Source organism: Gymnoscopelus microlampas, assembly GCF_963454915.1.
Source record: "Gymnoscopelus microlampas genome assembly, chromosome: 21".
Lineage (NCBI taxonomy): Eukaryota > Metazoa > Chordata > Actinopteri > Myctophiformes > Myctophidae > Gymnoscopelus > Gymnoscopelus microlampas.
Genome location: NC_139958.1, coordinates 15,659,572 through 15,672,404, shown reverse-complemented (window position 1 = coordinate 15,672,404; position 12,833 = coordinate 15,659,572). Strand labels below are relative to the sequence as shown.

Below are 12,833 nucleotides of genomic sequence, written 5' to 3'. Positions count from 1 at the left end.
GATCGAGGCCCCAACTTCGAGTCCGAGTTAATGCACCATTTATGTCAGACTTATGGTATTGCAAAAAGTCGCACCACTCCGTACCACCCGGCTGGGAACGGTGGAGTGGAACGATTTAATCAGACATTACTGAACATGTTGCGATCACTAGACACTGATAAACAAGGAAGATGGAATGAGCACTTACCCGAGTTAGTTCATGCTTATAACAACACGATCCATAGTGCTACGGGTTATGCCCCCGCCTACTTAATGTTTGGCCGACATTTGAGGCGCCCTATAGATGTCCAGTTCGGAGTGCAGTCAGCGCAAGAGCGCATGGGAGTGGGTGGCTGGGTACAGGACCACCAACAGAGAATGGCGACAGCTTATAGGACCGCAGGGGAGAGGATGGGAGAAACGGCCAAGAGGAGAAAGCAGGTTTATGACCGTAGGGCCGGTATTACATCCCTATTACCAGGAGAGAGAGTGTGGATTCGAAATAGGAAGAGAGATGGCCAGGGGAAATTGAGTACGTGGTGGGACCCCGAGCCTTACGCAGTGATGGAACAGGTGGGAGCTACGGGGTTGGTGTACCGAGTCAGACCCGAGAAGGGGGGGCGAGAAAAGACCATACATAGAAATGCGTTGAAAGTGTGTGTAGCCCCCAGGTCGCCCCACGAGGACCCCCCAGCTGTAGTGCAGCCCGAGCAGGTAGAAGCAACAACGCCGCAGTATTATGGGTTTCTCTCCGTCCCGAGAGCACCAGATGAGCCACGGCGCTCGGGAAGAGCAAATATAGGCCAGCCACCCCAGAGGTATGGACATGATTAGGGACAGTTGCAGGGACTGGCAACGGAAAAGTGGGGGGGGATGTGACAGGGTCAAAGCAGGGGGGTGAAACCAAATTGTAACATTTTTTATTGATGATGAAAAACCTGTATTACGCACTTAAAAACATCATTCTCTTAACTATATTTCTGCACTGCATGTTTTATGGTTGACAATGTATTTCCCCCCGGTCCCCGAGCCACTTGACATTGGACTCCCCTATAGGCTGTGTGACATTGGCCTTGTGACAGCGGACGGCCAATGTCCCCAGGTCACGCTGGTGGCAGAGCGAATGAGGGCGGAGTAGGGTGTGGCCCACCTTATTCAAAAGTGAGCGCGAGCCACTTGGACAGCAGAGAGACAGGCATACAGGGCAGTGTGGAAGTGACAGCCAGAAGGGACGGTTGTGCACAGGAGGAGCAGACATACCACGGAGCAGAGGTGGGGAATACAGTGATCGCGGCACGTACCAAGCCACCAGCAGCGGACGGTGAGCAGACGGCGCAGTAGCAGCAGAGACGGGGAGGACAGACAGACGAACCAAGGAACAGAGGAGAGGTCCAGTGGCGATAACGTTGCGCGCTTCACACCCTCAAAGCCAGACGTACAGTCTGGCGGGCGAGTAAGTGTCCTTCTATGCAACGTTACCTTTATAAACCCACGGTCCTAAACCTCATATGTGAAATATACCTGAACAGATGAACTGGTTCTAGTTTCTATGATTGCAGGCAATACGCACGAAGACAAGAAGAGACAGTGATTCCTGGCCTAAACCCCCGCTCCAGTTAAACCCCATATAAGGACATTCCCACCTTTTGCATTGAACCGTGATGAGTATATGACATATAGCAATTGAATTGGCACTTGGCACTTTACTGCTTCCGTAATAGTTGGCACTTTAACGCTAAATTCATTATTTATTTGCTATAGTTTGCACAAGCCCTGTCTGTTTTTAGTGTTTGGTGATTGTCTGTATTCCTGTATTTTAGTTAGTTAGTGGGCGCATTAGGAGGTTGAGGTTTTAGAATTAGTGTTATATTTTGTTTATGCTTTTCAATATTTTATGGCTTATAGACGCCACTGTATTAGCTTAATAAAATAGATTACCTTTTTATACAAACCTGTTTCCGTCCAGCTTTCTCCAAGGGATATGTGTTGAAGTGTTGTTCTCATTTAAAAGTATTGTACTTACCTGGGTAAACTCGAACCTGTGAATAGCCTAAGAAAGAGTGTTACAGAGGACCCTACCTCTTAAATAAAAAGGTGGCGTAGTCTTGCAGTACCTAACAAACAGTATTATTCTCACAGTAATTACGCACCCCGCACTTTACCGTGCAACTGATATTTTATTGTTGTGAGTTTAATGTGTATTGTTATTTATTTATTATTGAGACAAAGTAAAGAGTGTCAGCATTCTAAAAAGAAGTGGCAAGTTACATGTGACAACCTGGCCACCGTCACATGTACATACTGTATGAATGTTCGGTAAGCCCCCGGTGTGTGAAGACCTTTAACCATTTCAACCTGGCTTCCCTATTTCGAGTCATTATAGGTGAAAAACGTGACACGTTGTGAGGAGGGGCTGCATATCATCACTGGGGGTATAGGGTACTAAGGACCCGACACCACAGGTATAGACAGTGGATATACTGCCAGTTACACACAGACTAGATTGTCCTGCTATTTTTTAATTTAACAGCTTATGTTTTTAATGCTGGGAGACATTTTAGTCCTTTTTGCAGTTACTGTATAAATGGTTCTGACAAAACTGCCTGTATAACTCCTTAGTCTCATGTTTATAGTATTACTACTCACTAGATCCAACAAGCACTCCTGCTTAGAACTGTTGACAACCATTGAATAACTCATGTTAATTGGAATAATAGATAAAGCATGACTAGATGTGAATTCTTACCTTCATGCCATCTTTTCCAGGCGCTCCTGGAGGCCCCTGTTAAAATAAAACAAAACAAATCAGATTATCATGTTGCACTTCATCTGTGTGCATGTGTATCATTTTAATGAGGTTTTATTAAATGATTTCACAGGAAGAGAAAATTCCTTCTAGGAGCGATAAACGCATCACTGATCTCATCATTGTGGTCCATCAGAGAAGATTATTGAGGATCTACTTTGGCCCGTTCGTTCAGTCCGTTTTGGAGTTGACGTCAGTGGAAGGGCTTTGTCTCTGCAAATCCTTCTTGATCATCATTATCATGAGGTGTGTGGGACATCACATTAGTTGTTGGACTGATCTTCAGGTCAGTCTGGTGACTCATACCGTGCTCCACACACACATCACCCTGGAAACCCTGAGATGCAGTCAAACAAATTCGACCTTTGGTATGGCGGCAGATCCTCTTGGCAACTAATTCAGTATGAAGGGGGGATCTGTCCTGTTTTGGTCAGCACCCAACCCTTGTGTATACTAACTAATATAATGGTCCAAAGAAATAATATAAACATTGCTCTTTTATGAATGACCCCCTCCCCACATTGATAATGTGTTTTCCAAGGTTTCAAATAAATGAAATGATGATGATGATGATGATGAATGAATCCAATTTGGAGCCCATGTGCTCGGGCAAGCTGACAGAGACAGACACACGCACACACACGACTGTGCCACATTACATAGTTCATAAATTGCTCATCTCCTGTAAAAACAGTGTTATGTACTGTAGCTCACGGTCTGTCCTGGTGAATCGCATGAGTAGCTGAAGGTGTTGAAAGGCTGATATTTCAACATCCAGCTTGCATAAATAGTAGAGATTTCCCAACCCCCACACTACTATACGCATGAATATATCTCCGCTGTCATTATACCACACGTTCTGGACGCAGGTCCTGCACATGAAAGTGGTACGGTCAACTCACAAAGACAAGATGACACATGACCCTTACCAAGCGGCGAGCCAATGAAAACACCACACATGCATCAAGCAAATCCATCCAAACTTCTCTGCTGTTATTATCATTAACATATGTCAACTAGACTAGTGGACTTTTCATCTTGCACTCAAATCTTGGCAGCACGTGTGTGTGTGAGTGTGTGTGTTTGCGTGCGTGCATGTGTGTGTTTGTGTGTATGAGTGCGTGCGTGCGTGTGTGCATGTGTGTGTGATTGTGTGTGTGTGTGTGTGTGTGGTTGTGTGCGTGTTTGCGTGCGTGCATGCATGCATATTGGATATTGGCAGGGGGGAGGTATGATTTTCAATCTATCTTTCGCATTTGTCATTTTGAGGTTTTGGTATTTTTCCCCTGCATGATGTCGATGCAGGGTGTCTTGTCTGGCTCCCACCCAGGCTCTGTTCAGGAGGATAAATCCACAACGGCTCTCCTGGGGCCAAACCAATGAGCAGAGAAGACAAGGACATTGAGAACGAGAGCTGTGAGCTGTGTCCTAGAAGCCCCAGGAGAGAACATCAACAGCCAGGGAGGTCACAGTCAGGACACTCACTCACTCACGCACACACGCACGCACACACTAGGAGCACTGGTTCTCAAACTTTTTCATGTCAAGGACCCCCAAATTAATATGTATTTGGCCACGGATACATGATTGAGAACCAATGCAGTCTCTCACACACACACACACACACACTGTGACGGCCCGAAATGGTCCGCGAGCCGCCTGTTACCCAACGGCCCGAAATGGTCCGCGAGCCGCCCGTCAATCACCCCGTTGACACCCCATTGTCATTAAATGCCCCGGTGCTGGCACCTGCGGTGCGAGAGAGTGAGCGTGGGAAGTGTGGAGGACGAGGAAGTCAGCCCCTCGTTCCCTCAGTGTTAGCACCGTCCGTTTTAGACCGAAAAAAGTGTTCGTAGCCCTCCGAGAAATGGACGTTGATCCCTCGCCAGAAGGAGCCACACACCTCGCCATCGGATCCTGAACGACGCTGCGAGTCCCCGCATTCTGGCCGTTCCTGCTAAACAAACAGAGTGTTTGTTGTGACTGACCGTCACTGACACGCAGGGAACCGTTCCAGATCACCTCCGCTGCCTGCTGTACTGGTATTCACGTATTATTTGAGCTCATAGGCCTATTTTTGTTTTGGGGAGATTTTGTTTTCTTTGTTTATTGTTTGGGGAACCCTAAAAGCAGCCGAGCTCATCGGTGAAGAGGAATAACGTGCGCTGCGTTGCGTCTTGCGTGTTGCGTTCGTATTAAGGACCGGGCACGGACTATTAAAGCCCGTGGTACGTGACTTTATCTATCCAATAACTTGGTGTATGATGGCATTGTGTTGTGCGCTGTTGTAAACTGATGATAATCCATTGAATTGTGGTTTAGCGTCAAAAACGAGGGGTTACCCTTATAACCCGGGTTCTTTCATTCTGTGAATTATATTTTGTTTCTTTTTTGTTCTTTTTGAAAGTGTTGATCAATTGGTTGGCTTTTGGTTCTTTGATTGGCTGATTGAGTGGGTTTGGTTCTGTGTTTTCCAGGTTGGCTCCATTGATTGATTGATTGATTGGGGTTGGCTCCAGGTTGGCTCCATTGATTGATTGATTGACGGTGTTTGGCTCTGGGTCCATGTTTGGTTTTATTATTCTCAATGTTTTATTGATCCCATCTGGGGTGCCACTTTTATGTAACGGTTTCCACTGAATTGGTTAATTTGTATTCGGGGTGCCAGGTAGACTCTGTCTACCAGAGAAATAATACTCCTTATTCCTCCTTTTTTTTGTATTTAGTGAGTTCTTCCTCATCTGAGTTGTTAACCATTAGTGAAACCACACAAAGGACTTATATATAAAATATAAACCCTTTTGTCATTGAGAATAAACCAACAAACACACGTTTTAAGTTCAGTTGCAATTGTTTTAGTGAAGAAAGGGGATATTCAACACACAAAGCAGTTCCTTAAACTCAATTCATTCACCAAAAAGAACCAAAAGCCAACCAATTGATCAACACTTTCAAAAAGAACAAAAAAGAAACAAAATATAATTCACAGAATGAAAGAACCCGGGTTATAAGGGTAACCCCTCGTTTTTGACGCTAAACCACAATTCAATGGATTATCATCAGTTTACAACAGCGCACAACACAATGCCATCATACACCAAGTTATTGGATAGATAAAGTCACGTACCACGGGCTTTAATAGTCCGTGCCCGGTCCTTAATACGAACGCAACACGCAAGACGCAACGCAGCGCACGTTATTCCTCTTCACCGATGGTGGTTCTGTAAGCGCCACTGAACGGCAGTGGTGAGTTGTGTTCTGTGGTAGTCAAATTGTTTGTCCATATAATTGGTTATTTCATCCCTTCCCTTCTCATTGAGTGGTGTTAAGTTGTTAGACAGTGCGTCCATGGCATTCTTAATCTCCTTGATGAGTGTTTCTAGTTTGTGTTGATTTCTATGCAGACCGCTTATATCATCCTGAATTCTGAGTAATATCCATGAAGGTGTGAAAGAACGTGGTTGCTGTTGTCCAGGTGGCAGATTGCGGTGTTCAGTTAAATTAACGAGATCCATGTCAAGTACGGTATGGCTAGTTAGCATTCCTTCCTCCTGCACATCCACAGGGATCTGACCATCTCCAGTTTGAGTCACAGCAACAGGTTCCACATTGCCTTCCTCCTCAGACTCCGTTTCGGTTTCAGGTTCAGGTTCACTTGGTGCATTGGCTCCATTGGTTTCTGGTTCATCAGTGGAATCCAGATGGATATCACTCACAACTATTACTGGTTCCCTCACCACCCAGGCAAGAAGTACTCTTTTCTGTCAGAAGGGGCAAAGCTACAGGATTGGCGGCCCACTGTCGCATTCTTTTCTGCTGTTGCTCCCTTTCTGCCCAACCAGGACAAACCAGTTGAGGATCTACTTGAACTCGCAGTAAAGAGAGCTCAGTTGAGACAGTCCGAAGAGTTGAAGTTGTTGGAACAGCTGCGTAGGAATTCTGATGTATGTACATCACTGCTGGGACGCACTGGACTCTTGAAGCATAAAATACATCTTACACAAGATGACATGCCCATCAAGCAGAAACCATACAGGTTGTCTCCAGCTAAGTACAGCATCCAACATGGACTCCTACAGGATATGCTGGCCAATGACATAATTGAACGGTCAATGTCTCCCTGGGCTTCACCTGTGGTCCTTATTCCCAAGAAGACAGGAGATTACAGGTACTGTGTGGACTACAGGAAGTTGAACAGTGTTTCCCAGAATGATGCTTACCCTCTGCCTACCATAAATGAAATCTTGGACTCCTTGTCGGGTTCAGTCATCTTTACCACTCTTGACCTCAATAGTGGTTATTGGCAGGTTGAAATGGATCCATCTAGCCGTGACATGACTGCATTTGTTTGTGCAGAAGGCCTTTTCCAATTCAAGGTTATGCCATTCGGGCTAAAGAATGCCCCTGCCACTTTCCAAAGACTTATGGAGACGGCTTTGGGTGAGCTGAAGGGGAAAAAGTGCTTTGTTTATCTTGACGATATAATCATTTACTCACAAACCAGAGAGCAACATTCACAAGACCTCCAGGAAGTATTGGACAAACTAAGGGATGCTGGCTTAACTGTCAACATGAAAAAGAGCAACTTCTGCCAGACTTCACTGAAGTTCCTTGGGCACATTGTGTCTGCCACAGGAATCGAGGTGGATCCTGGAAAGATCAGAGCAGTCCAGGACCTGCCTGTACCTTCAAACCTGAAGGCTCTCCAAAGATTTCTAGGTATGGCCGGTTGGTACCACCGGTATGTGCCAAATTTCTCCCGGATAGCGGACCCTCTGAATGCCTTGAAGCGGAAGGGGGCCAAGTTTAAATGGACGGCGGAGTGTCAGGCTGCCTTCGACACCCTTAAAAACCATCTTGTCACCCCACCAATACTAGGACACCCAAACTTTGAACTACCTTTTGTGGTATACACAGATGCCAGCGATGTAGGGCTAGGGGCAGTGCTTGCTCAACGGACTGGACTTGGTACTGAAGAAGTTTTGGCGTTTGCCAGTAGAACCCTGAACAGCGCTGAACGTAACTACTCAACAACCGAGCAGGAATGTCTTGCTGTTGTATGGGCTCTTGAAAAGTGGCGATACTATCTTGAAGGCAGGTTCTTCACTGTCGTCACTGACCATTCTTCCCTTGTGTGGGTGTTCAAAACACACAACCCCAGTACCAGACTCATCAGATGGGCGCTCCGCTTACAAGAATTCACCTTTGCAGTAGAGTACAGGAAGGGGAAGTACAACACGGTCCCGGATGCTTTATCAAGAGCTCCGGTAGATTATGTCAACCCTGGATCTCAACCTACTTGTGCTACGGTCATGTCTAGCCAACGGGACTCACCCAAGGATGACTTCCCTGTCTCAGACGAGACTGTCTGGAAAGCCCAACAGGAGGATCCTGAAATACAGGCCATCTACCAGGAAATCCTGGATGATGGAGAACAGATCATCAACTCGACCACAAAGTTGACCATAATTGAAGACAAAGTCTACCGTGTGTTGGAGTTACCCCACAGAACCCTCTACCAAGTTTACATGCCAAAACCTTTCCGTCAATCACTCTTACAACACTTCCATGAACACCCAATAGCAGGTCATCTGGGCAGATTCAAAACCTACAAACGACTGCAAGGCTTACTGTACTGGCCAAACCTCAGCCTGGATGTTAAGACCTACACCAAAAACTGTCCGGTTTGTCAAATGTACAAGCCTGAAGGCCGGAAGACTGCTGGCATGTTGCAGCAAACGATTGTCTCCCAACCTTGGGAAATGTTAGGAGTGGATATAATGGGACCATTTCCTCGGAGCTCCAAGCAAAACGAGTACTTACTTGTCTTTGTCGATTACTACTCCAAGTGGGTGGAGCTCTTTGGACTTCGCCAGGCCACAGCAAAGACGGTCTCTAACCTCCTAACAAGGGAGATCTTGACGCGCTGGGGGGTACCCGAATATATTCTTTCAGACAGAGGTTCCCAATTTGTCTCAGACCTTTTCAAGGAGACCTGCGAACGGTGGAACTTGAAGCACAAGCTGACCACAGCCTATCACCCTCAAACGAACCTCACCGAGAGAGTGAATCGCACTCTGAAGACAATGATTGCCTCTTACGTAGGGACCCAGCACAAACACTGGGATCAGCACCTTCATGAATTCCGCTTCGCTCTTAATTCTGCAGTGCAAGAGTCCATTGGTGTCACACCTGCGGAGTTGAACCTAAGCCGTCCTCTTCGTGGACCCTTAGATCTGGTTCTACAACCCCAGAATGCTACTCCAGACTCTGCTTGTTATGACCAGGTAGTTCAGCTTCATGACCTGAAGGCTCTGGTCGACAAGAATCTGACAAAAGCCAGAGTTAAACAAAAGCGGAACTATGACAAGAAGAGACGAGAACTTCAGTTCCAGATGCGTGATCGGGTGTGGTTAAGATCTCATCCGTATTCTAAGAAAGAGAAATCCTTCACAGCCAAGCTTGCCCCTAAATGGCAAGGTCCATATAGGATTGTGGAGCAGCTGGGCCCTCTGAACTACCGAGCGGTGAAGGAAGAAACAGGTGAAGACATGCGTGTTGTCCATGTCTCACGCCTTAAGGCCTGTTACCCCTCGGCAGAGGAAATGGAGGAGCTGGAACGACGCAAAGTTCTGGATATCTTTGAGGAGGAAAGCGACGAGGAGACTTTCCTTGGCTTTCCGGACCCAGAAGTCTCACAACCTAAAGTTGCTTTCTCCTCAGAGAATCCTGTGAATACAGATGAAGAGGAGGATGAGGAGGAGGAAAGTTTGCTGGTGGCTAAGGTTCCTACTGTTCGCTACCAGTTAAGGAAAAGGAGTCCCAAACAGTATGGAAAATAAATGAATAGAAACGAAAGGATAATGCCTTCCTTTTTTCAGGGGGGGAGGAGTGTGACGGCCCGAAATGGTCCGCGAGCCGCCTGTTACCCAACGGCCCGAAATGGTCCGCGAGCCGCCCGTCAATCACCCCGTTGACACCCCATTGTCATTAAATGCCCCGGTGCTGGCACCTGCGGTGCGAGAGAGTGAGCGTGGGAAGTGTGGAGGACGAGGAAGTCAGCCCCTCGTTCCCTCAGTGTTAGCACCGTCCGTTTTAGACCGAAAAAAGTGTTCGTAGCCCTCCGAGAAATGGACGTTGATCCCTCGCCAGAAGGAGCCACACACCTCGCCATCGGATCCTGAACGACGCTGCGAGTCCCCGCATTCTGGCCGTTCCTGCTAAACAAACAGAGTGTTTGTTGTGACTGACCGTCACTGACACGCAGGGAACCGTTCCAGATCACCTCCGCTGCCTGCTGTACTGGTATTCACGTATTATTTGAGCTCATAGGCCTATTTTTGTTTTGGGGAGATTTTGTTTTCTTTGTTTATTGTTTGGGGAACCCTAAAAGCAGCCGAGCTCATCGGTGAAGAGGAATAACGTGCGCTGCGTTGCGTCTTGCGTGTTGCGTTCGTATTAAGGACCGGGCACGGACTATTAAAGCCCGTGGTACGTGACTTTATCTATCCAATAACTTGGTGTATGATGGCATTGTGTTGTGCGCTGTTGTAAACTGATGATAATCCATTGAATTGTGGTTTAGCGTCAAAAACGAGGGGTTACCCTTATAACCCGGGTTCTTTCATTCTGTGAATTATATTTTGTTTCTTTTTTGTTCTTTTTGAAAGTGTTGATCAATTGGTTGGCTTTTGGTTCTTTTTGGTGAATGAATTGAGTTTAAGGAACTGCTTTGTGTGTTGAATATCCCCTTTCTTCACTAAAACAATTGCAACTGAACTTAAAACGTGTGTTTGTTGGTTTATTCTCAATGACAAAAGGGTTTATATTTTATATATAAGTCCTTTGTGTGGTTTCACTAATGGTTAACAACTCAGATGAGGAAGAACTCACTAAATACAAAAAAAAGGAGGAATAAGGAGTATTATTTCTCTGGTAGACAGAGTCTACCTGGCACCCCGAATACAAATTAACCAATTCAGTGGAAACCGTTACAACACACACACACACACACACACACACACACACACACACACACACACACACACACACACACACACACACACACACACACACACACACACACACACACACACACACACCTGTGTGCTTGGATGGACACACTTGGACAATTGTTTTTATTATATTACAAGAACATGAGAAATGAAACGCTATATGCTGAATGTAGATGCTGAGTAATGGTATCCATCTAATGTCTGGAATGAACATTGTGAGGATGGAGTTTCTGTGGTGTGTAATGTTTTATTATAATTATCATTTTTTATGCGGGCATCATAAAACTTCATTATTTATAGCCAAGGTATTTCTACTGACCATGGGTCCTCGTCGGCCCTGTTTGATGTGAGACAGGTCTGGTGAAGGTCCGATGGGTCCCATCAGTCCTCTGGGGCCAGGAGGACCAGGAGGGCCAAGCAGTCCTCTATGTCCCGGGGGCCCCTCTGGGCCTGGCTCTCCTAAAACAATCAATAACATGACCGAAGTAACGTAAAACGAGTTCAATCGCAGGACTTTAGTTAATCCCTGCTAGAGCTGCCCGAAAATATTTATCCGTACAGGTTCTTCTTCGTGTGAATGTGCTCCAAATGGCAAGTTTCTTTTTTCTAACAGCTCTCTCTGGGTGCAGTTCAGTCATTCTGTTTCAACTCTTTCCAAATGGACGCATTTAAAATATTTCTATTGCTATTCTATTACAACTGCGCTGGTAGCCAAACATACTATAAATTGTGTTTTACCTGGTGGGCCAGTCAGACCAGGGGTTCTTGGTAAGAATGAGTGTGAAGTGAACATTTTGTCATTGGTCATCTGCTCGTGGACCTCAGGATTGTTTGGAAGCATAGTGATCTGAAATAGGAATGTATAGATGAATGAATGAGCTGATAAAATAAAATAAAATAAAATAAATCAATCAATCTTATTGTGCTTGGTGGAAAACGTTTACATAATTGTAAACTTTATAACTCAACCAACCAACTCAATAAGGCATTCTAATCAGATGTTTTTGATCAATGTATTTATTATTCCAATTATACTGTCACTGTCCCAGTCACGGTCAACACCTACTGATTGGTCTTGGGGAGGGTGTCTCTCCTGATACACATGGAGTCACCAGCCGCTTCTATTCACCTGACAGTGAGCAGTTTCACCGTGAGGGTGTAATAAAAGTGAAGGAACATGCTATCACTCCTCTCCCAATTCCACTCCCTGCTGAACGGGCACCCCTGCCAGCTTCCCAACCCGTGAACATGGCCAAGCCGGAGGCACTGTGCAGGAATTAAGTCCAAGTCTCCACGGTGGTGAGCAGGTACTTTACCCCTGTGCCACCCGGACGTCCCTATTCTAGAGAATGCTGAGCATGCACGTTGTCGGCTGCTTGTAAATGTTACAGTATTAGGGTCATACAGGATGAACGTAGAATGACAGCTTTGTGGTTGCATGCCTCTGCCAACCAATTGCAGTTTACAATAACATCCATGTATGTCCAGACTCATAGTTTATGTAGTGCAGTCTTTGAAAGAATGTAATGAACGTGTTTGTGAGGTCACGGTGACATTTGATCGTTGACCACCTACAGTACTTCTAATCAGTTCATCCTTGAGTCCAAGTAGGCTTATGTGCCAAATGCCATGAAATTCCCTCAAGGCGTTCCTGACATATCATGCTCATGAGGTTGGGATGGACGGACAGACGTACTGTACATATGTACGCACAGACCTGCAGTCATAGGAACAACCCGGAAAAATAATCCCTCCGACCGTGGCTGTCCGCTGGCAGAGGCACAAAAATTATATATTCAAAGACCAGCTTCAAGTGAAGTGTGCCATGCGATTAAAGTTGATCTTCCACATGCAGCAGACTAGTAATTGTAATTCAAGCAGCTGGAATATCAGGAAACTCTCTATATGCTAATGAAAAGGGCTTTAAGTGGGATTGAAAAAACATCTTTGATCTTTGTACACCATCATTGGCATCTGGAAAGCGTGCGCACATCATACACACTCGCACGTGTGTGTGTGTGTGTGCACACACA

The 12,833-nt window shown here is 45.9% G+C and overlaps 1 protein-coding gene across 1 annotated transcript in view; it reads right to left on the bottom strand.

Moving 5' to 3' along the window:
- ccbe1 (collagen and calcium binding EGF domains 1) overlaps window positions 1-12,833 on the bottom strand; it is a 60,879-nt gene that overhangs the window by 11,357 nt on the left and 36,689 nt on the right. Inside the window, exons 7-9 of the mRNA XM_084046322.1 lie at window positions 11,539-11,647; window positions 11,120-11,259; window positions 2,726-2,761 (exon numbers count right to left, since the gene is read on the bottom strand). Coding sequence (XP_083902448.1) covers window positions 2,726-2,761; window positions 11,120-11,259; window positions 11,539-11,647 — 285 coding nt within the window. The remainder of the gene's footprint in view (window positions 1-2,725; window positions 2,762-11,119; window positions 11,260-11,538; window positions 11,648-12,833) is intronic.